Raw genomic sequence first — 21,173 nt, forward strand, 5'->3', positions numbered from 1 at the left:
AACCAGTCCCAAAAACCAGTGAACCATGACAGACTGTCACAGACCAACCAAAAATAAAAAAATCTTCTTTAACTCTTCTTCCCTCCCACCCCAGCTAGCCAGTCATACTGTCTCTTAAGACAGTAAAACATTCCTTCAATATACACAAGAGAAAAAGGCCAGGTCAGTTCCTTCTCAATTTTATTCGATTGTCAAAGAATATGTATGAGAATATGTATATGTATATGTATTTTTCCATATGTGTATTTTCATACACTGTTTTTAACAATTTCACCTTAATATGACAATCAGTATGTAACACTACAAAGTTCATACAAAGCTTTATACTTTAAATATATTTTATCATCAAAGAATGTATATATGCATTTTAATACTCAGACTGTTTTTTAACATTTTTTATTATTCTCAAAGACTTTTGATAATCTTTTTCTAAAAAAGTGAAACCGGTTAAGTAAATAAATATTTTTTAAAAATAAGTGCATTTTCAAACCTTCTTTCATATATTTATATATATATATATATATATGTGTGTGTGTGTGTGTAATATATTCATTATATATATATATATATATATATATATATATATATATATATATCTACATATACATAGAGCTGCACCTTACAGGCACGGTGCACATAAAAGACCCATCAAATGTGATTTATGCCTGCTGGAAAAATATTCTATTTTATTCCAGGACAGTAACTCTTAAATCAAAGATGCGAACTCTTGAATTCCTGCAGACATGCGACTAAATTTAAAATGCTGGCTAGCAATATATAGTGTATATTTTTTTATTCTAGTTTTTAATCACACTATTGGATTTGTTTCTTATAATATATGATTTATTTTGCATCGCAAAGTTATTGTATATATTTCGACATATTTCTTATGAAAAACCTTCGACTGTTATATGCAAATATTATTTTCTTGTTTAAGATTCTTTTATTTTATTTCATTTCATTTTATAATATTTTATAAGCCCATTTTAATCATCTAATTTATAGATAATTCGATACAGGGCGTTCTATTTTGCATGTCTTTTATCCGAATTTTATTATTATGCACTCAGCAATTTTTTTTTCAAAATGTTGTTTGTATATATACGTCAGGACCTAGACATGTTTTTATGTGGATGTTTGTATTGTTGGCATGCATATGTATTCGTATGTATGCGTCTATGTATATGTGTAAGTAAGCGTGTATGTTTATCCTTGTGCATTTACATACATGGATGTATATCATCATCATCATCATCGTTTAATGTCCGCTTTCCATGCTAGCATGGGTTGGACGATTTGATTGAGGACTGGCAAGCCAAAAGGCTGCACCAGGCTCCAATCTGATCTGGCATAGTTTCTACAGCTGGATGCCCTTCCTAACGCCAACCACTCCGAGAGTGTAGTGGGTGCTTTTACATGCCACCGGCACGAGGGCCAGTCACACAGTACTGGCAACGGCCACGCTCAAAAGGTGTTTTTACGTTGCCACCTGCACAGGAGCCAGTCCAGCGGCAGTGGCAACGATATATAATAAATGAAAAAATGCACAGCAAATAAATAAATGACATAAAGTATACTGAAGGCAAAAACGAATGGGAGACAAACAGAAGGTCCATAATTCTTTGCGAAGGAGTGTGTCTACAGTCAACACTTAGGATTTTTGCTCTGGTAACTTCTGCTCTCTCCCATGTTCACGCACGACCAGCTATATGTCGCTATGAGTACAGCAACGGATTCAGCAAATTTGGAAATTAGTTGTGGAGAAATGGAGAATATCATTTATATTGTGTATCACTCAGTAAAAAGACGAAATTTAAAAAATCTGTTCTCTCTCTCTCTCTTTACACCGTCGCTAGAAGGAGACTTAACTCATGTTTGCAAATGCTGGTGTATTTCTCCAACTTGAAAATTGTTAGAAGTTATGGATTAAAATTATTTTTAATGCAAAAATTCACCTCTGAGGAAGCAAAAAAATAATAATAAATGGCCGATTCTGGGCATTTTCAACCATGAGGAATCCATTGGTGCGATTCCCAGATTGCCATCTTGTAAGGTGTGGATTTCTATAGATGCAACACACATACACACACACTCACAAACTCAGTTTTACAATATGTACTGATACACACACACACACATACATATGTGCGTATATATATATATATATACATACACATACACGTGTGTGTGTTTAAGCATGGAACATGAATGTTAAATGATAATGATGTAGCATTTATTTATTTACATATATATATATATATATATATATATATATGACAGCCTGTATATCCAAGTTTTAGAATACACTGTATCTTTGTATGTCAGAAGATGTCTCAGACATCCTATCTAGCCTTGCTGACATGGAAAAGTGGAAATATAACCAATGATTTGTGTGTGTGTAGCTACTTTGTCAAGTACGTGAAAACAATGACAAAAATAACAAGAAAATAAAACAGGCAAAATAATAATGACAATAATAATAATACTATCAGAGATCAGCAAAAATTATTTGCAAAAAATATATATAATTCGATACAGGGCTTTTCTATTTTGCATGTCTTTTGTCCGAATTTTATTATTGTGCACTCAGCAATTTTTTTTTCAAAATGTTGTTTGTATATATACGTCAGGACCTAGACATGTTTTTATGTGGATGTTTGTATTGTTGGCATGCATATGTATTCGTATGTATGCATCTATGTATATGTGTAAGAAAGCGTGTATGTTTATCCTTGTGCATTTACATACATGGATGTATATGTATGCATGTATTCATTTATATTTGTGTGGATGTGTATTTACTTACATATTTCCATATATTTATATATGTGATCTTATATGTGTATCTATGCTAATATACACTTTTGTATACACATGTATATGTAATTTTATGTGTACGTTTGTTACACATATTCACTCACCTATCTTTCTTTCTTTCTTTTCCTTTCCTTATGGAAAGTATTTTTTCTCGGATCTTTCTGATTTGGTGGGCGCCACTTGTTTTCTTAACGAAACACTTTCAAACTTGGGACACTGGTAGAATGTGTCATATAAAACATCCTTTACTCTTAGTGTTATTGGGAAAATTTTATCTTTTTAAAGTTATTTCGTGTTAAAATTGTCGTATTTCGGTAATTTCAACCAATCACTGACGTCTATTGAGGTGAAAACAATTACTGCTATGGAATGTAAACAAGACATTCTAGCGGTGTAATGGGATCTTTTCCCTTGAAAAAAGTGCGTTTGTACTGGTTTTAGCTAACCCTAACCCTAATTCTAAAACCCGAACCCTAACCCTAACACCCTAACCCTAACCCTCGCCGAAAGTTGTTGCTGACAAACAACGGCACTAATTTTATTCAAGGGAAAAGATCCCATTACACCACTAGAACGTCTTGTTTACATTCCATAGCAGTAATTGTTTTCACCTCAATAGACGTCAGTGATTGGTTGAAATTACCAAAATACGACAACTTTTAACATGAAATAAGTTTGAATATAAAAATTTTTCTCTGTTCTATAAGACAAAATATACAAGTATACGAAGTTTTAAAGTGTTTTGGTAGAAAACACACTAAATAAAACATAAATAAAAAGTAGTGCCCGCCAAATCAGAAAGATCTGAATTCCGTCCCTAACCGTAACCGTAAACACTAACCCTAACCCTGACCCTAAAACCCTAGTGAAGATTGTGCGGGTGTTAATCTGAAAAATTACCAGGGAATCAAGCCAACAGCGTAATTTATTATCTAAACAATATATGCATATAAATTACCATTTTTCTGTAATTTTATCTGCTTCATGCGTATAAATTACCATTTTTCTGTAATTTTGTCTGCTTCAAAAGAAAACAAACCAAAAAAGCGGATGAAATATGTCATAATTACCAGGGAATAACAATGTTGACACCGGCACAAATTATTGTTGACAAAAACAGCAGTAATTGTATTCAGCTGAATAGACGTCAGTGATTGGTTGAAATTACAGAAATGTGACGACTTTTAACATGAAATAACTTGCAATATAGAAAGTTTTGTTAAGAAGGCTAAGAGAAAAAGATGTTTTATATGACACATTCTACCAGTATCCCAAGTTTGAAAGTGTTTCGTTAAGAAAACAAGTGGCGCCCACCAAATCAGAAAGATCCGAAATCTTTGTTTCTTTTGCCCTTGTTTATAGTTGTATATAATTTTCACCTTTAAAGGTATTTTAATATGCTGGCCACTTTGATGAAATTTTTTTGGAAAAAAATTTATCTGATATTAGAAGTATATATATGTATATATGTACTGATGTTGATTCATTCAACTAAAAATTCTACATAGCGATACTCCAGCATGGCTGCAGTCTAATTATTGAAGCAAGTAAAAGATAAGAGATAATCATAATGATGTGTAGTTCCATTCATGTTAATTTTCATTTTTCATTTCATCTATTCTAAAACCAACATTCACGTTTTCCAAATCCACTTCAAGTTAGCTCTTTATTCATTTTCTTTTATTGACTTTGTAAAACTTTTCTTTATTTTTAGACAAGTTTCACATAACCATCGAAAATGATTGTTGGTTTCCAGTACACAGCTATGACCATAACGGGAGCGTTTCATTTGGGTATTGGAGTTTTATGTTTCATTATTTCAATGGTTGGATATTCCACAAAATTATATCGGTACATGGGTGATTGGAATCTGTCTGTTGCAACCTCTACACCAGCATTTATTATAAGTCTATGGGTAAGTACTGGTTTTCTCATTGAACTGTAAAACTAATAAGGACAGTTGCATAACTGATATTGGGTTTTTATGTCAACTGTTTCCTGATTAAAAATATATTGTACTAGATGGACAGTCTTGAGACTTATTTTCATTCTTTTTTATAATTTTATAAATCATTTCATTACAAAATGTTCCTTCTCTATGATGCTTAAACTGCCATTGCTTTTGGGAATACTTGCTTGTAGCTAACAATATTGGAACCCTGCTTAGAATAGTGTTTGGAAGTTCTCTCAGCCTGATACTGCATAAAAGGTATTTTATTTAATGCTCATTGTTGATAATTTTCTTTTTCTACTATAGGGACAAAACCTGAAATTTTTTGTGGAGGGAGCTAGTTTTTATAAGTCTGTTGATAACCATTAATATTCATTTATTGGGATAATGCTTTTCCAGTATCCTATCCAGATCTTTGTCTGTTTGTCTTTGGGTTGGCGTTCATTTGGGTTGCATTATTTTCTTCTTTGAAACCATTTGGATATTTGATTTAAAATATCCCAGTTTCTTCACTCTGGTCAGATTCATACACCCTATGAATGATAGCTCCATATTAGTACAGGGGTTTACTCTTCTCTTTCAGTCTGTTGCACAAATAGATGTTGTAAGAGACCACTTACACCTTCACTTTCCTCAGAAATGGTGTGCTTTTTTCTGTAGGATTAATAGTCCCCTATCGTAGAAAAACTTATATTACATTAAGAGATGTGTAACAGAGCACAGAATGTTAGTCATAGAAAAAACAATCATAAATACATTTGATAATGAAAACAACGAAACCGTCTTTATTTGAAACTATATTTTACAAGTTCTTTCTATATTGAAAGTACTTTTGTTGAAATATTTTATTATATATAACTGAAAATGAGATAAAAATGTAGTGGAATCTAAAGTTTTGAATAGAACTGTAAGATAACTAAAATGCATTTGACTCTTTGGTATTGTAAAATGTTTGTGAAAATGACTTACTGACTAGTGTCATATTAACTCTTCATGAAAACTGAAGATTCCAAAATTACTTCATTCATATCATACCAAACAAATGTTCACTTTGCTGTGACACTTTACCAACTTTTAAAGCTCAGAATGGGAAAATATATACATCCATTATTTCTTCCCCACTCACTATTCTTACAAGAGTATTGTGGGTAGATTCCTGAGGCACCTCTTCCATAGGATCTCAATAGAAGCAATGATCAATACACTTTCCTGCTTTATTTGCAAGTATGACCAACTGAGACCATGGATATTATCCAACCATCTACCACTAGGTTGCCTACCAGTTGGCTCAGCTTGAGGAATCTGTTTGGCAATTCTTTCCTGTGATGTTCTAACCACGTCTGTAGTATCAGTGCTGTGAGCTCAGTGTAGAGAAGTAGGAGCTTGATCAGGAGAAACTTCCTTGTACAAGTGTCCAAATATTTGCATTCAGGTAACTGGGCTAAGTTGAAACCTTTCAATCTGAGTATTGGATTTTGGCAGGGTTGTGTGCTCCTTTTCATAATTTCTATGAACTGAATTGACATGCACAGCCATTGTGAAAGTGGTATCATTATTGGTGGGTGCACGAATGGTCAGCTGATGTTGGCAGACATGATGCTACTTGGTTTGTCAGAAGGTGATCTCTAGTATGCACTGAATGGGTTCGCTGCCAAGTGCTACAAGACAATGGTGAGAACACATACACACACATATGTACATGTGTGTGTATGTATATATATATATATATATATATATATATATATATATAGACACACATACAAATAACCAAAAGTGACTTGAAATTCTTCATAGATTAATGCTAAATGGTTTCATATTAAGTGTTGATGCGTTTTATAGTTAAACAGAACTGAATGCACTAATTAATCCCTTTACTGCAGAAATCAGATATATTCGTTAAATTATCTTTTGTTGAAGACTGTAAGTGTTTGAAAGTAATTTTTGTTGAAATACATCAAATTTATTGAGGCAATGTGACTTGCAAAAAATACCAATTCTATTTTGTGGTAGATATTTATCATCATTATTAGAATAATCAGGAAATTTAATTTTACAGTTAAAGGGTTAAGAAATGTGTATTTGGTCATTTTTCTTTGGCCTTCCTCCCAGTCCCAGTCTGGTGAAAACAGTGTAGTTGATATTTAGCTTGAACTTCTGTAAAGTAGAAAAAGTTCCAGTAATTTGAATGAGAACAGTGATAAAATGTATTTAGTACAAGTTTTTTTTTAAGTAGACTCCATGATAGAACATAAACGAAGCAACAATACATCTAGGCTAGCAGTAGAAGTAAGTTCAAAAGGAAGTCTTTTTCTTATCAACTATATTTCTTTTTCCATTATATTCAGTAATGCTTACATATAACAGCACTAGCTCTGTACTATATATGTAAGCAGTTTTGCAGTGTAGACTGATCTTCACAATGAAGTGATTTTATGCAGCAATCATCATCTTCCGATACATGAATTTAACCACCAGCAGATGTCAAGATATAAAAAAAAGTATGGCTCCATCATGTAACTGTAGTGTTTAGAAATGACAGACAGCTGTGAGTTATGGAAGAAGGTATGTTATTGGCAAGTGGAATGAAGCAACAGTGGGGTGAGGAAGCGACTAACATTGTTGTAGTAGTCACTACACTGTATCTCCCCACCATCACATCTGAGCATTACATTTAATTGTATAATTTGTGTTTTGTTTAGGTTATCTTGGTTGGAATATTTGGAATTCTTGCTGGTCTCAAGTCAAATACGGAACTACAAACCAGGAGAATGGTAAAAATTTCTCTGATTCTTTATCCTTTTCATTCAAATTGTTAAATGTTTAATTAAACCTAAAAAGCTTACAGCTATTACTGATTATGGATACTAAAGCTATAGAAAATACTATACTCATCCAGTTTTCCTGTGGTAGACTCAGAAATAAATAGTTATGCTTCACAAAGAAACGGGGGAAACTCCTAAACTGTTGCTTGACTTGTTAAAAATAGCTGTCATCACACTCAATTTTTCTCAGAAAAAAATGTCTTAGATACACTGAAATAAAATGGGATGGTCCTGGTTGGAATTCTTTTGATCAGAAGGTCTGTTTTATCAGAGCTAAGATCACACTACAACCAATACATATCACTAAGAACTACAATTTAAATAATATTTTATATAATGTTTTTGTAATAGAAGTCTTGCAAAATGGAATTCAGCACATATATGAATCTGACAGTTAAGAACAGTGAATGGATTAAATGATAACAAATAAACAATGTGTTACTTTGTTACAGAGACAGTGCAATGTGGTTAAGAATCTTACTTCCCAACCACTTGGTACTGGGTTCAGGTCCATTGTGTGGCACCTTTGGCATGTGTCTTTTACTATACCTTTGGACCAACTAAAGCCTTGTTGAAATTGAATGATGCCTATCATATATTTGTATACATGTGAATTGGTGTCTCCTTGTCTCATTATTGTGTGGTTGTTGCAAACATGTATTGCCATCATACTAGTAATATCCTCTGTTTCCAGTAATTTATGAAAACATATGTCAGTCATGGGCAGGTATTACCATATTTCAAAACAGGTGAGGATTGGTTACAGGAAGGGCATCCTTACAATCAACTCTTAAGTTCCTGTACAACATTACTTACTGCATGGATTGCATCAATCATCCACTTCTGAAATGCACCATATCACAAATTTGTACTCATCTTGATTATATTCATTTTAAAGGAGAAAATTCTAATCCCTTGTATCATCCGTTTCTTTTCTGCTTTAACACAATCATTATGGGACTAGATTCTTTTGACTTTGAAAATTTTTAACAGGATAAACTCAAGATAAACTTGTAGTGAAGTATCACTGATATTATTTATATTTTGGCTAGAACAAAGGACAACTCAGAAACATCTTTTGAGCTTAACCTGACTTCATCAGCAAATTACATATTGCACTATACTTGCCAAATGATAAGTATGTGAATTACATAGCCTAGATTGCAACATAGAATGAAGTTACCTTTTCTGGAGTAAATTGTGTTTCATCTGATCTTGTATTGAACACAAATTCATAATCTACAGGTTCTTCAAGCATCTGTGAAGCTGTTGCCGTCTTGCATTCTTCAATCAAGGATTACATTTTAAAAATATAAATCTGTTATCTGTTTGAGAATAAAATTTTAGACTAATAAACTGTAAACATTTTTGCTATAAAATATATATTACAACCACTGTGGAGGTGTGTTGTTACAACCACTGTGGATGTGTGTCATTACAATCACTGTGGAGGTATGTCATTACTACCACTGCAGAGGCATGTCATTACTACTAGTGCAATGGTGTGTCATTGCAACTACTGTGGAAGTATGTCATTACAAATTCTGCTGAGTGCATTATTATAACTGGTACTAACAATTTTGTAATTGCAACTTCTGTTGAGTCACTGAAACCATCATTGAGCCGTGTTATTAGAAATAACAATAAGCTGTATCATTATTTATAACCACTACTGTTTTAATGCCCGGCTTCCATACTGGCATGGGTTCGACAGTTTGACATATCCAACAGGCTGGAAGATTGTCTCTGCTTTGGTATGATTTCTACATCTGGATGTCTTTCATAATGCCAACCACTTGACACAGCCTACTGGAGGCTTTTCTTATTTTTGTGGCACCAGCACCAGTGAGGTTGCCATGTAGCCCGTAAGACTAAGATCCCTGATAACTGAGTGGTGTTAGAGTAGTGAAGGAGACATAGTGTTGAAAGATAAGAATATGAGGAAAGGGACTGGAACAGGTTTCTTGCTGAAGAGGTACAAGGCTGCTCACAATATTCAAGAGTGGGTGGGAGTAATTAATGTGGAGATAAGAACAAGAAGGGTGGCTGGGTAGAGGATGCAAGCATGTTTTGTGGGTGTGAGGAATGATAAGAGATAGGCTAGGGGTGTAAATATACTGAACAATGAACAAGGGTTGAGGTGGGCATGGACTCTGATAGATTTGAGTTGGATGGAAGGTAGAAGAAAGTGAATGATGACTAGAGTTTGGGATGGATATAAAGGTGAATGTAGTGAGGTGAAGTGATCAGTGATACAAATAAATTGTAGAGAATGATGTCAAGAGGTGTAGGTGCTGATTGGCAGTACAGGAAGGTAAAGAGCAGTAGTTTGATGATAATGATGCAGTAGACAAGAGAAAGGGAAATGATATGGGTAGATTGCATGAGTGTAAGTGGAAAGACATTAATATGTGGGAAAAGTGAAAGATGTATGGCGATAAGAGCAAGTCAACAGGAAATGATTCAGTGGAGAGGGAGGAGTGATGATTTGATAACATAGAGGATGGGGGTGGTCAGTGTAAAATGTGAGTGGAGAGTGGCAATGTTAAGGACAAAGAATGAATGTCAAGTGAAGTGGTTCCAGGTAGTGAAAAAGATAATTGGTATCACAAAAAAGACAAAATATGTAGTTCAGACCTCATTTTAATTATAACAGCACACTACTATTGCAACCAGTTCTAGGTTGTCATTTTTGCTACTGTAGATATGTATCATTACAACCACCTCTGAGTGATGTCATTAATGTCACTGTTGATATGTATTATTACAACTGCTGCTGAGCTGGATCATTAAGGCCACTGCTAGTAGTAGATATTGTATCTAGTATATGTCATTGCCCTCACTACTGTGTGCCTATAGCCATTGATCTATGTCATTAAAACAACCACTGAATCTTGTCTGAGCTGAGTCATTAGAGTGGTTGTTGAGCTGTCATGACAACAATTGAGCTGGTTTATTACAAGCATTGTAGTGTCCTCAGAACCACTGATGTGACATCACAACCATTATTGAGCTGCCTTGAAAACTAATACTGATTTGTGTTGTTACAACTACATCTGAGTTGTGTTATTACAGATGCTATGTCCTTGCTAGCACTGAGCTATCCTTACTACCAGTGCTGAATTATGTCAAAGCAACACACTGAGGTGTGTCATTACAACCATCACAGAGGTGTGTCATTACAACCCTTGCTGAGGTGTATCATTACAATCACCACAGGGCTGATATAACAACCACAGGTGTATCATTCCAAGCATCATTGAGCTGTGCCATTAGAACTACTGTTTTTGTGACAACCACTGCTGTGAGCTGCCATTACAACTAGTGATCTGAGTCTTACAACTACTGTTCAATTATGCACTTGTTTACACAAAATTTAATTGGTTAGATTGTTCAACTTAATTCTGCCAAAATTACTGTTGCTGTTTAAAAAGAATTTCCTGATTGGAAACAAGAGCCAAAATGTTGGCCTGCTACAGAACCAGTACTAAACTATTTCATTCCAATTGCAACTGTGTCATTGCAGCTTCCACTGATCTCTTGTCTTTATAACTATCAAGGAATGAGGTCTTCACTACTAGAGCTGTGCTATTGCAATTGAGCTGGATCATTGTATTCACTGCTGTCATATATATAGTGAAAACTGCAAAGCTGTGTTAACCACTGCTGTTTAATTACATTTGCTGATGTGGCATTGCAACTGATACTGAACTGTTCATTTTCCAACCATTTTTTTTCTGTTTGGGTTCCAGCCTGGGCTGCAGTAACAAAGTCCACCTGCTGCACTTCTTAGTCCCATATCATTGCCTTGAGGTCCTGGGAACATTCCAGGCCAATATCTGTGATCAAGTTGTTGATGTGTGATGATGTTTTCTTCTTCTTATTTCATCATGAAGTGGATGCCACAAAACTAATTTGAATGCTTCCAGTTCAGAGTGGCATACATATTGACCATACAGTCACAGCTGTCTTTGCCTGATCTTCTGATTAACTTTTGGCAGGTCTCCATAAAGACATTCCAATCATTGCTGTATCACCAGATACACTACTCATCTGACATTATGTGCCACTATTCTGCTGTGTAACAGCACTCACTGTTTAGTTTTATGACTGTAGATGAGCAGTGATATCACCAACATCACTGAGTTTTGCTATTACACCCTTTGTTGAACAATGACATCATCACTGATGGGCTATATCAACATAATTAGTTTTGAGCTTGGGCATTATAACTACTGTAATATTGGTTTTAAATTTTGGCACAAGGTCAGAAATTACTCAACTGATACTTATTCATTGACCCTAGTAGGTTGAAATGCAAAGTTGACCTCAGCAGAATTATGAACTCAGAATGTAAAGATGGGTGAAATGTTACTAAGCATTTTGCCTGGTGTGCTAACGATTCTGCCAGTTTTCTGCCTTAGTAATGATAATAATAATCCTTTCTACTAACGACAAGGCCTGAAATGGAGGTGTGGCTAGTTGATTACATTGACCCCAGTGTTCAACTAGTATTTATTTTATCGTCCCCAAACGGATGAAAGGTTAAGCTGACTTTGACTGAATTTGAACTTAGAATATTTTGCCCTACATCCTAAAGACTCTGCCAGCTTTCCACCTTACAACTACTGTAATATTACAACTATCACTGAGCTGTGTCAACATGACGACTGCTGAGCTTCAATACAACCATTGCTATAGTCATCGTTGTCATGGCTACTCCTCTTTCTTCAGAGAATGATGATATCCGTTCTAGTCCATGTTGGGTTGTTAGTGCACTCAAAGGTGGCCACATGAGTCTAATGAGTCTAATTCAGGCTTTGAAGGATCTTCTGTGAGTTGGGTAAGTTGTTCCTTGGGGGAGATTTGGTCTGGTTGAGTTGCACCTCATTCCTCCTCCTTCGCTTTTTCCCATTTGTTTGTCTTGAATGTAGTTGTTCCTTCACAGATGTTGGATCTCTAGAGGTTTCAGTCATTTGCATTTTCTTTCCAGTTGTAGAAGTCGATGGTGGTACAGTTTTTCATGTTGGCCTTCAGCAGATCCCTGCTATAGTATCAATATTGCTTCTTCTGAGCCATGTCAGTACAGTGAATGATTTGATATTACAAACTCCATTAAACTGTGTCATTACAACAACCACTACTCAGTTGTGTCATTGCAATTGCCACAAAGGTAGTAAGCTGGTAGAATCTGTGGTGAGATGGAGGAAGAAGACAACAAGAAGCAAAAGGACAGAATGAAGCGTTGGACCTTACCTTGCCGACCGCAGCGGAGTACACGATCGCTCCTGATCAGAACACGTCTTTCTCGTAACGTCAATCTCATCCACCAAGTGACCAACTACAATTGCTTGCAGCGTTAGCTTTGCTCCCTGCACCTCAATCTGCACGTCAGTAATGCCTTCACAGCGTACCTGTCTTCCGTCGACTGCCCTCACACTGCTTTCTCCACTCCACGTCTCTACCACTCCCGGAGTCATCAGGGTCGTTGTACAGCCCGTGTCCACAAGGGCACGCGACATCTTCCCATCCACTAGCACATCAACAACGGGTAGAAAAAATTGCGCCTTTATTGATCTGAAAGGGAGACCACTGGCGCAGTAGTCTCCCTTAGACCGTTTCCCTGCAGACATTCGCTGGCTATATGTCCCGTTTCACGACAACGGTAGCAGATGACCTCAGGCTTAGGTAACTTACAGTCTCGCACCATGTGCGGGCCCTGACACCGGAAACACTGTCCTTTGAACGGTCGCACACGTTCCTTGTTCGATCCCTCTCCGCCACTCCTTGGCCGGCCACTTTTTGCTGTCACCGCTGCTGCCAACGGTGACGACCTACGATACGAAACTAACAAACGAGCTCTCGTTATTATATCCTCCATGGGCATGGTGTTCACGTCCGGCAGTTTCTGCAATTCGACCGACAGGTGGTCAGGAAACCCAGTCACAAACGCCAACTTTACTGTTCGATCCAGCAATTCTCCCTCGTACCCCGCCAGTCTAGCCAACCTCCTAAGTTCGTTAGCAAACACGTCAACTTGTTCGCCGATCCACTTCGCTCTCCCCAGGCGAGCGTACGCCCCAAACATTCCTTCTGCGAAGGCCTCCATCAAGCGGATTTCTATTTTCTCCGCGCTAGCTTGGTCCCTCTCTTCCATCTCTAAAAATAGCGCCAACGCCGGACCATCCAAGTAGAGCGGTAGAAAACTTGCCAAGTCGCATATCCCTTGGAGCTTCGCGACCAGCGTCATCTTCTTTAGCCATGCGACCACGTCCGTGTCGCTGCAAAACGGTTTAATTATATCACTAGAAATCTGGACTACACTCATAATTTTTTTTTTCTTATGGGCCGAAATAGCTTGTGGTGAGATGGAGGAAGAAGACAACAAGAAGCAAAAGGACAGAATGAAACGTTGGACCTTACCTTGCCGACCGCAGCGGAGTACACGATCGCTCCTGATCAGAACACGTCTTTCTCGTAACGTCGCTGTTTTCTGACTGACTCCACGTGCTAGCCTTCGACCGCGTGTCGCCGACTTCCGATCTGACCCTTCCGGTCTGGCCCTTCCGGTCTGGCCCTTCCGGTCTGGCTTCACCTCTGTTTGCCCCACCCCTCTCCACCACAACACACAGCTCATCACAGCCCATAACACCACAGAATCATTAGAAAAAATACAGTTCTATATTTAAGAGATGAGGAATTATGTACATTATTTACATTTGATGGATATTTGTCCTCATCTTGTTTGTTGTTAACACAACATTTCGGCTGATATACACTCCAGCCTTCATCAGGTGTCTTGGAGAAATTTCGAACCTGGGTTCTCCTTCCTGAGGTTTTTTTCCCTAAGATACCTGATGAAGGCTGGAGGGTATATCAGCCAAAACATTGTGTTAACAACAAACAAGATGAGGACAAATATCCGTCAAATGTAAATAATGATCAGAAAAAATATCTTGTGACATCTATTCTTTCACTCCAAAAACCTGCTGGTCTTGTGTCTAAATTATGAATCATCTCACAAGTACTACAGAGCTCTCATTTCACCATTACAATGCTTCTTGTATTACAACTGTCTGTAATCAGCTGTCATACTTACTTGTTACTTTGTTGTTGCAATCAATACTGTTTCCTTACAAATACTACAGTGTTGTGTCATTGTAAACCTACTTTACAGGAACAAATGTACCATTGCAACAGTTGCTGTGCTATGCACTCAACTTTGTGTATGTTGCAAATCAATATTGTTAGCAAAAATATTTAATTTAATTTTCCTTTTTTAACTAACCCTTTTCTTGATGAATAAGTTTGCCACAATAGCATGAAGACTTTTTTCACGTTACCATTAACTCTCTCTAACAAAAGTTCTAATATATAAAATACACATAGATAATGGACTATATACTAATGGCTAACAATTGTTTCAGCTAAGCATTTAAAGAGATTCAGTCCCATGGCTCAATTTCATTAATTGATCAATCCATGGTCTCTCAACTGAAAAACCTGTTGCCATATTTTCTTTGTGTGTGTTATCATCATCATCATCATTATTGTTTAACGTCCGTTTTCCATGCTGGCATGGGTTGGATGGTTCGACTGGGTCTGGGAAGCCAGGAGGTTGCACCAGGCCCCAATCTGATCTGGCAATGTTTCTACAGATGGATACCCTTCCTAACACCAACCACTCCAAGAGTGTAATGGGTGCTTTTTATGTGCCACCGGCACAGGGGCCAGAAGAGCTGGCTTTGATCACGATTGGATGCTGCTTTTTACATGCCACTGGCACAAAAGCCAGTCAAAGCGGCACTGGCATTGGCCACGTTCGGATGGTGCTTTTCATGTGCTACTGGCACGGGGGTCACAACTACAATTTCCATTTGATTTGATTTGATACTGATGTTGATGCTGATGCACTTAACTCAATAGGTCTCCTCAAGCACTACATGTCACCCTACAATCCAAGGTACTTTTGAGTAGGCTGGTTATGTGACACTGGCGTAGTTTACAGCTGTGAACTCACTTTATTGCCGGGTATTCTCAGACACAGCATACCTCCAGAGGTCTCGGTCTTTTGTCACTGTCTCTGTGAGGCCCAATGTTCGAAGGTCATGTCTCACCACCTCATCCCATGTCTTCCTGGGTCTCCCTCTACCCCGGATTCCTTCCACTGTTTGGGAGTGGCACTTCTTCACACAGCTCTCCTCATCCATCTGCAGTACATGACCATACCAACGCAAAAGTCTCTCTTGCACGCCACATCCAATGCTTCTTATGTCTAACATTTCTCTCAGGGTGCTTACACTCTGTCGTGTGTGAACACTAACATTGCACATTCAGCAGATCATGCTAGCTTCATTTCTTTCGAGCCTACACATGTCTTCAGCAGTCACAGCCCATGTTTCACTGCTATGAAGCATGGCAGTTCGCACACATGCATCATACAATCTACCTTTCACTCTGAGCGAGAGGCTCTTTGTCACCAGTAGGGGTAGAAGCTGTCTGAACTTTGCCCAGGCTATTCTTATTCTAGTTGTAACACTCACTGACCATCCAACCCCACTACAGACATGGTCACCTAGGTGGCGAAAGCTATCAACTACTTCTAGTTTCTACCCCTGGCATGTGATGGAATCTGTTTTCTGAGCATCTGTGGTGTTTATTGCCCCTGTGCATCTGCTGCACCTCTTATGTATCCATAGCTTACACTGGGTACATCTTATGGAGTTTCTACCTACACATTTTCTACAGATTGAGCAGGGCCAACTATCTGAAGGGGTGTGTGATGTGTTCACCTTCCTACTTACTAGAAGTTTGGTCTTTGCAACATTGACTCTAAGGCCCTTTGATTCTAAATCTTACTTCCACATTTGAAGTTTCTTCTCTAGTTCTGGTAGTGATTCTGCTATGAGGGCCAGGTCATCAACATAGAGGAACTCCCAGGGGCACCCTGTCTTGAATTCCACTGTTATTGCTTGGAGGACTATGATGAATAAGAGGAGGATGAGGGCTGATCCTTGGTGGACCCCTACTTCTACCTGGAATTCTTCACTATATGCATTTCCACTCCTAACCCTACTAATGGCATCTCTGTATAGGGCCTATACAGCCCTTATTAACTGTTATGTCTCAAGCTACTGCTATCTAGCACCTTCGGATGATCTCTACTCAACTGCTACACAACTGCTACTCGACTGCTACTCAACCACCTACCACAGTCAGACTACTTCTATTTATATGTCTTGGGAGATCCTACTTCTTTGCCTGGGGGCGTCGACACAACATTAACCATTCGCCAATCCCCAGTTTCCGCATCGCCCACCAGATAAGGGATCAGGGGACCCTGTCAAAGGCTTTCTCTAAGTCCACAATAGCCAAATATAGGGGTTTATCTTTGGCTAGGTATTTCTCCTGCAGTTGCCATACCAGGAATATAGCATCAGTGGTGCTTCTACCTGGCACAAAACCAAACTGCATCTCATCTAAGCAGACTCTCTCCCTAATTAGTTGGGCTATGACCCTCTCAGTGACCTTCATCACATGATCCAGCAGTTTGATATCCTTGTAGTTATTTCTATCTAAAGCATCACCTTTATCTTTGTAGCAGTCATTGGGTATGACTCCATCATGAACTACCTGGTTTACAATACGGGTGACTAGGCCATAGCCACACCACCAGATGTTTTAAGCATCTCAGCAGTGATTCCTGGTGGGCCGGGGGCTTTTCCTGGCTTCATACCCTTAATTGCTTTATCTACCAGGGTGCTGTCTATTTGGATAGCTGGTCCTTCTACTGGATCAACATTTGGCAGACTCTCCCCCTCCCATTCATTCTCCACGTTCAGCAGTCTTTCATAATGGCTTCTCCAAGCCTCTTTTCCGAATCATTAAAAGCAAGTGCACCATCATCCATGTGGACACATTTCTCTCCTGTGACATCACAGTTTTCTCTCGCACACTGTCTTGCAATTCGAAATACTTCAGTTCTTTGGTCTTCACGTTGCTGAACATTGGCAAACTTCTTTTCTGCTTCATCCTTGGTTATGTATACCTGTCGCCCAGCTTCACTTTTGGCTATCTGGTACAGTTCCCTGCTATCCCCACCCTTCCAGGATTTCCAAGCCTGTTTCTTTGCTCTGATGGCTTTGTCTAACATATTATTCCACCATCACATTACTCTAGGTCTGAAAGGGACTTTGCACCATCCACAGACTTTGTCTGTGGCACTCTGTAAGCTGTCCTATAGGAATTTCCAGCTACCTTCTATGTCCAAGGACTGTAGCTCCTCCCCACTCATAAAATTTCTTGATGAGGATGTCCCTAAATCTCTGACCATGTGAAAGGTTCTTTAGCTTCCAAATCCTTCTCTTCTGAATTGGTCGGCTTCTTGGCATCCTTCTGGTCTCAAGCTGAAAGTCACTAATGACTTGTCTATGCTGGGGAGTACATTCCTCACCTGTGAGGGTCTTTGTATTTAAGAGCAACCCTGCGTCCTGCTGTCTAGTGAGGATGAAATCAATCTGGCTAGCAGAGTCAGGTTATCGGGTAGCTGTCTGGCTTCCTGAATTTAGTGTTGCAGATTAAAAGGTTACATGTACCACAGAACTCCAGTAGCCTAGTTTCCTCATCATTCCGGGAACCAATATCATGGCCCCTGTGTACACCAGTGAAGATACCAGATTTCCGCCCAACATGCCCATTAAAATCTGCACCTGCAAAGATGAGGTCATTGCCACTCGTCTTTGAGGTAGCCTGTAGTATAAACAAACAACAAAAAAAAAGAATGGATGACAATTGAAAATACACAAAGTTAACACAATTGTAATCTTTTTAGAAAGACAATTGAGAAACGGATGTAGTGTTTTCATTTCAATATATTAAATCTTTTTCTTTTACATTCCAACTGGTTTACACTCTGAGTTCTTCAAAGGAAAATAAAGGTTTTTGAAGCAGTAATACCCAACTGAATTTTAAAAGGTAGATTTACAGTTTGAATACTAGGAGTCTTGTTTAATTGTAATTCTTATTAGAAATATATTTTCTCTTTCTTTTTTATTCTCACATGCACACATCTTTACACAATGTACCAGTGCACCAACATGCATAAATGAATAAAAAACCTAAAGAAAATGCTTCACTATTTCTTTTCAGAAAATTACTTACATGGTCCTTGCCATTTTGTCAGCATGTCTTTTTGCAATTGCTGGAATTAGTGTCTTTGCTTTCCATGCAACTTTGGTGGTGAGTATATATATTATTTGTTTATTTCTTGTTTCAAGAGAAGTTTGTTTGTGATTCTGGAAGTGAAAATTTTTAACTCAAAACTTTTATCAGTCTTGTTAGAAAATTTCCACATGAGATTTTAGTTTTATATTTTAAGAGAGTATTTTCATTCCTTAACCCTTTTGTTACCATATTTCTGTTGAGATGCTCTGTGTTTCTTTCAATTAATTTTAAATATAACAAAAAATTTAGTAAAATAACTTAGTTATCATTAAGCTAGTGTTAGGAACAAATTGTGACTAAGGTTTGGTGGAAGATTTTAATTCAGAACTTTTGAAAACAAGACATTTGTACTAGAGTCAGAGGCAGTTTCAGGTGGGTTGGCATCAAAAGGGTTAAAGTAGAAATATGGATCCATCATATTTTAATGAGCCTGGCTGATTTATAATCTCAACATTTCTTGTGGCCATTCCATCTCTTTAAAATAATATGGACTACAACTATCAAATGACACATGAAATATATGGTGATATTGTTCCATTTCAAAGGATTGAGAAAAGAGTTTTTCATGGTGTTTTGTTGATATTTTCTTGAGAATGAGTTGTAGCTGTTTGTTAGTCCATTTAATAGTATCAAAAGGAATTGATCGAGAAGCAATATGAGATGACATTGAGATGGAAATTTAATTCTAAAGATGTGTCAGTGTTTTGACCTCTGTAGAAAATATATTCATCCAAGTGGAATGTATCCTAACTTAGCTATACATGCAAGAGAGATGACATCATTGCTTATCAGCACTTCTTTCTCTGAGCAGTTATTTTAAAAACTGAAGCACACCATTAACCAATTTGGAAACAAAATTGACTGATGCCTAACTGGATGATGTTTTTCCATTGGCATAATAAATCTGATGCCCAATATTGAAGAACTTTAAAGCAACAAACAGTATTAAATTTCACACTGATTCATCGATTTGTTTTCATTAAGATTAAATCAATTGATTATAGCATTCTGTGAGCTGACTATAAATAGTTTTGTGCACTTGCATTTTCTTTGTTCCTAGCATTTAAAGCAGCCATATTTGGCCAAAATATTCTACCTGTTTTATGTTTAGACTGGCCAGATCTGGCCTCTCACCAACCCTGCAATATCATTCTAAAGATTAACAGTCACCTCATCAAGATAATGCATGATTAATTCAAATCAATCTGAATAAATAAGCATTACATTTGAGAAAATTATGCAAATGTTAAAGGGTTGAAACAGTTAAAGTAAGTAAAATGTGCTCGTTTTGAATTTGCTAATCTCAGTTTAATGTGATATGTGCTCATTTAGAATTACAAATATTGTACTAGAAATATCTTAAAAGATACTTCTCCACAGCAAGATTATCATGTTTCTCTTTTTTTTTTTCATTAACAAAAAAATTCTATTTTTCAGAAACTAAATGGTTACCATAATCTGTATCCATTATTTTGTGTTGGATCATTTGCTATGTTTGTGGAATTTGTTATGGCAATTGTCTCTTCATCCATTTGCTGCTGCTGTTCACAAACAAAGGTAACTACAATTTCCTTTATTTGAAAATTATTTCTTACAAAGACAAAAACAAACAAAAATTCACCCATATAATGCAAAGGTAGCCATGTATCTCCTCTGTAGCATATCTAGATATATACATATATATATGGGTATATATATGTGTGTATGTATATATATATATATGCATATATATATATGCATATATATATGTACTCATATATATAAATATATATATACACACATTTGGAAGTTTGATAGGCGTAAGACACGAAACCGGTACTCCCAGTTTATTTTATTGTATAATGTTGTAATACAACCATTTGTTTCATTATGATATTAGTATTAGCATAAATTTTATATAAACCTCTTGTGCATTTTTACATATTTTTCTTTCTTAAATATCTACAACAATGTGTAAACAAGATCTGACACCTTTGTTGGATGTATATGTATGTACATTTGTATATATATGTATATGTGTGTATATATGTATATATGTGTATGTATATGTATATATGTGTGTGTGTATATATATATTTGTATATATGTGTATATATATGTATATATATTTGTATATATGTGTATGTATATATATATTTGTATATATGTGTGTATATATATATATATATATATATATATATATATATATATATATATATTTGTATATATGTATACATATTTGTATATATGTATGTGTGTGTGTGTAAAATATAATGTGCAAGCGTGGCTGTGTGGTAAGAAGCTTGCTTCCCAACCACACGGTTCCAAGTTCACTCCCATTGCATGGCACTTTTGGCAAGTATCTTCTATAATCTTGGGTC

At 36.8% G+C, this 21,173-nt stretch overlaps 2 protein-coding genes across 5 annotated transcripts in view; one reads left to right on the forward strand and one right to left on the reverse strand.

The window, feature by feature from the left end:
- Nucleotides 1–21,173, forward strand: part of LOC106868670 (uncharacterized) — a 41,091-nt gene that overhangs the window by 17,474 nt on the left and 2,444 nt on the right. Inside the window, exons 2-5 of the mRNA XM_014914046.3 lie at nucleotides 4,532–4,732; nucleotides 7,468–7,539; nucleotides 18,739–18,828; nucleotides 20,251–20,370. Of these exons, the coding sequence (XP_014769532.1) occupies nucleotides 4,556–4,732; nucleotides 7,468–7,539; nucleotides 18,739–18,828; nucleotides 20,251–20,370 (459 nt within the window). The 5' untranslated portion in view covers nucleotides 4,532–4,555. The remainder of the gene's footprint in view (nucleotides 1–4,531; nucleotides 4,733–7,467; nucleotides 7,540–18,738; nucleotides 18,829–20,250; nucleotides 20,371–21,173) is intronic.
- LOC149133354 (uncharacterized) lies at nucleotides 5,553–18,362 on the reverse strand. 4 transcript variants are annotated; one of them, XM_089360143.1, is made up of 3 exons: nucleotides 12,847–18,362; nucleotides 8,774–8,915; nucleotides 5,553–6,922 (listed from the first exon to the last, which is right to left on the reverse strand). In XM_089360143.1, the coding sequence occupies exons 1-2, from the start codon at nucleotides 13,221–13,223 to the stop codon at nucleotides 8,912–8,914; spliced, it is 381 nt and encodes a 126-aa protein (XP_089216269.1). In that variant the 5' UTR covers nucleotides 13,224–18,362; the 3' UTR covers nucleotides 5,553–6,922; nucleotides 8,774–8,911. The 4 variants fall into 3 exon arrangements, with proteins under 4 accessions (XP_089216269.1, XP_089216270.1, XP_089216271.1 ...); XM_089360145.1 differs by having other exon boundaries at nucleotides 14,014–14,180; XM_089360142.1 differs by lacking the exon at nucleotides 8,774–8,915.

Source organism: Octopus bimaculoides, chromosome 11, assembly GCF_046866305.1.
Source record: "Octopus bimaculoides isolate indiv1 chromosome 11, ASM4686630v1, whole genome shotgun sequence".
In the NCBI taxonomy this organism is placed as follows: domain Eukaryota; kingdom Metazoa; phylum Mollusca; class Cephalopoda; order Octopoda; family Octopodidae; genus Octopus; species Octopus bimaculoides.

Bases quoted from the DNA above. Each gene is read 5' to 3' on its own strand.
- LOC149133354 (XM_089360142.1), bottom strand. From the start codon at position 13,223: ATGTCTGCAGGGAAACGGTCTAAGGGAGACTACTGCGCCAGTGGTCTC.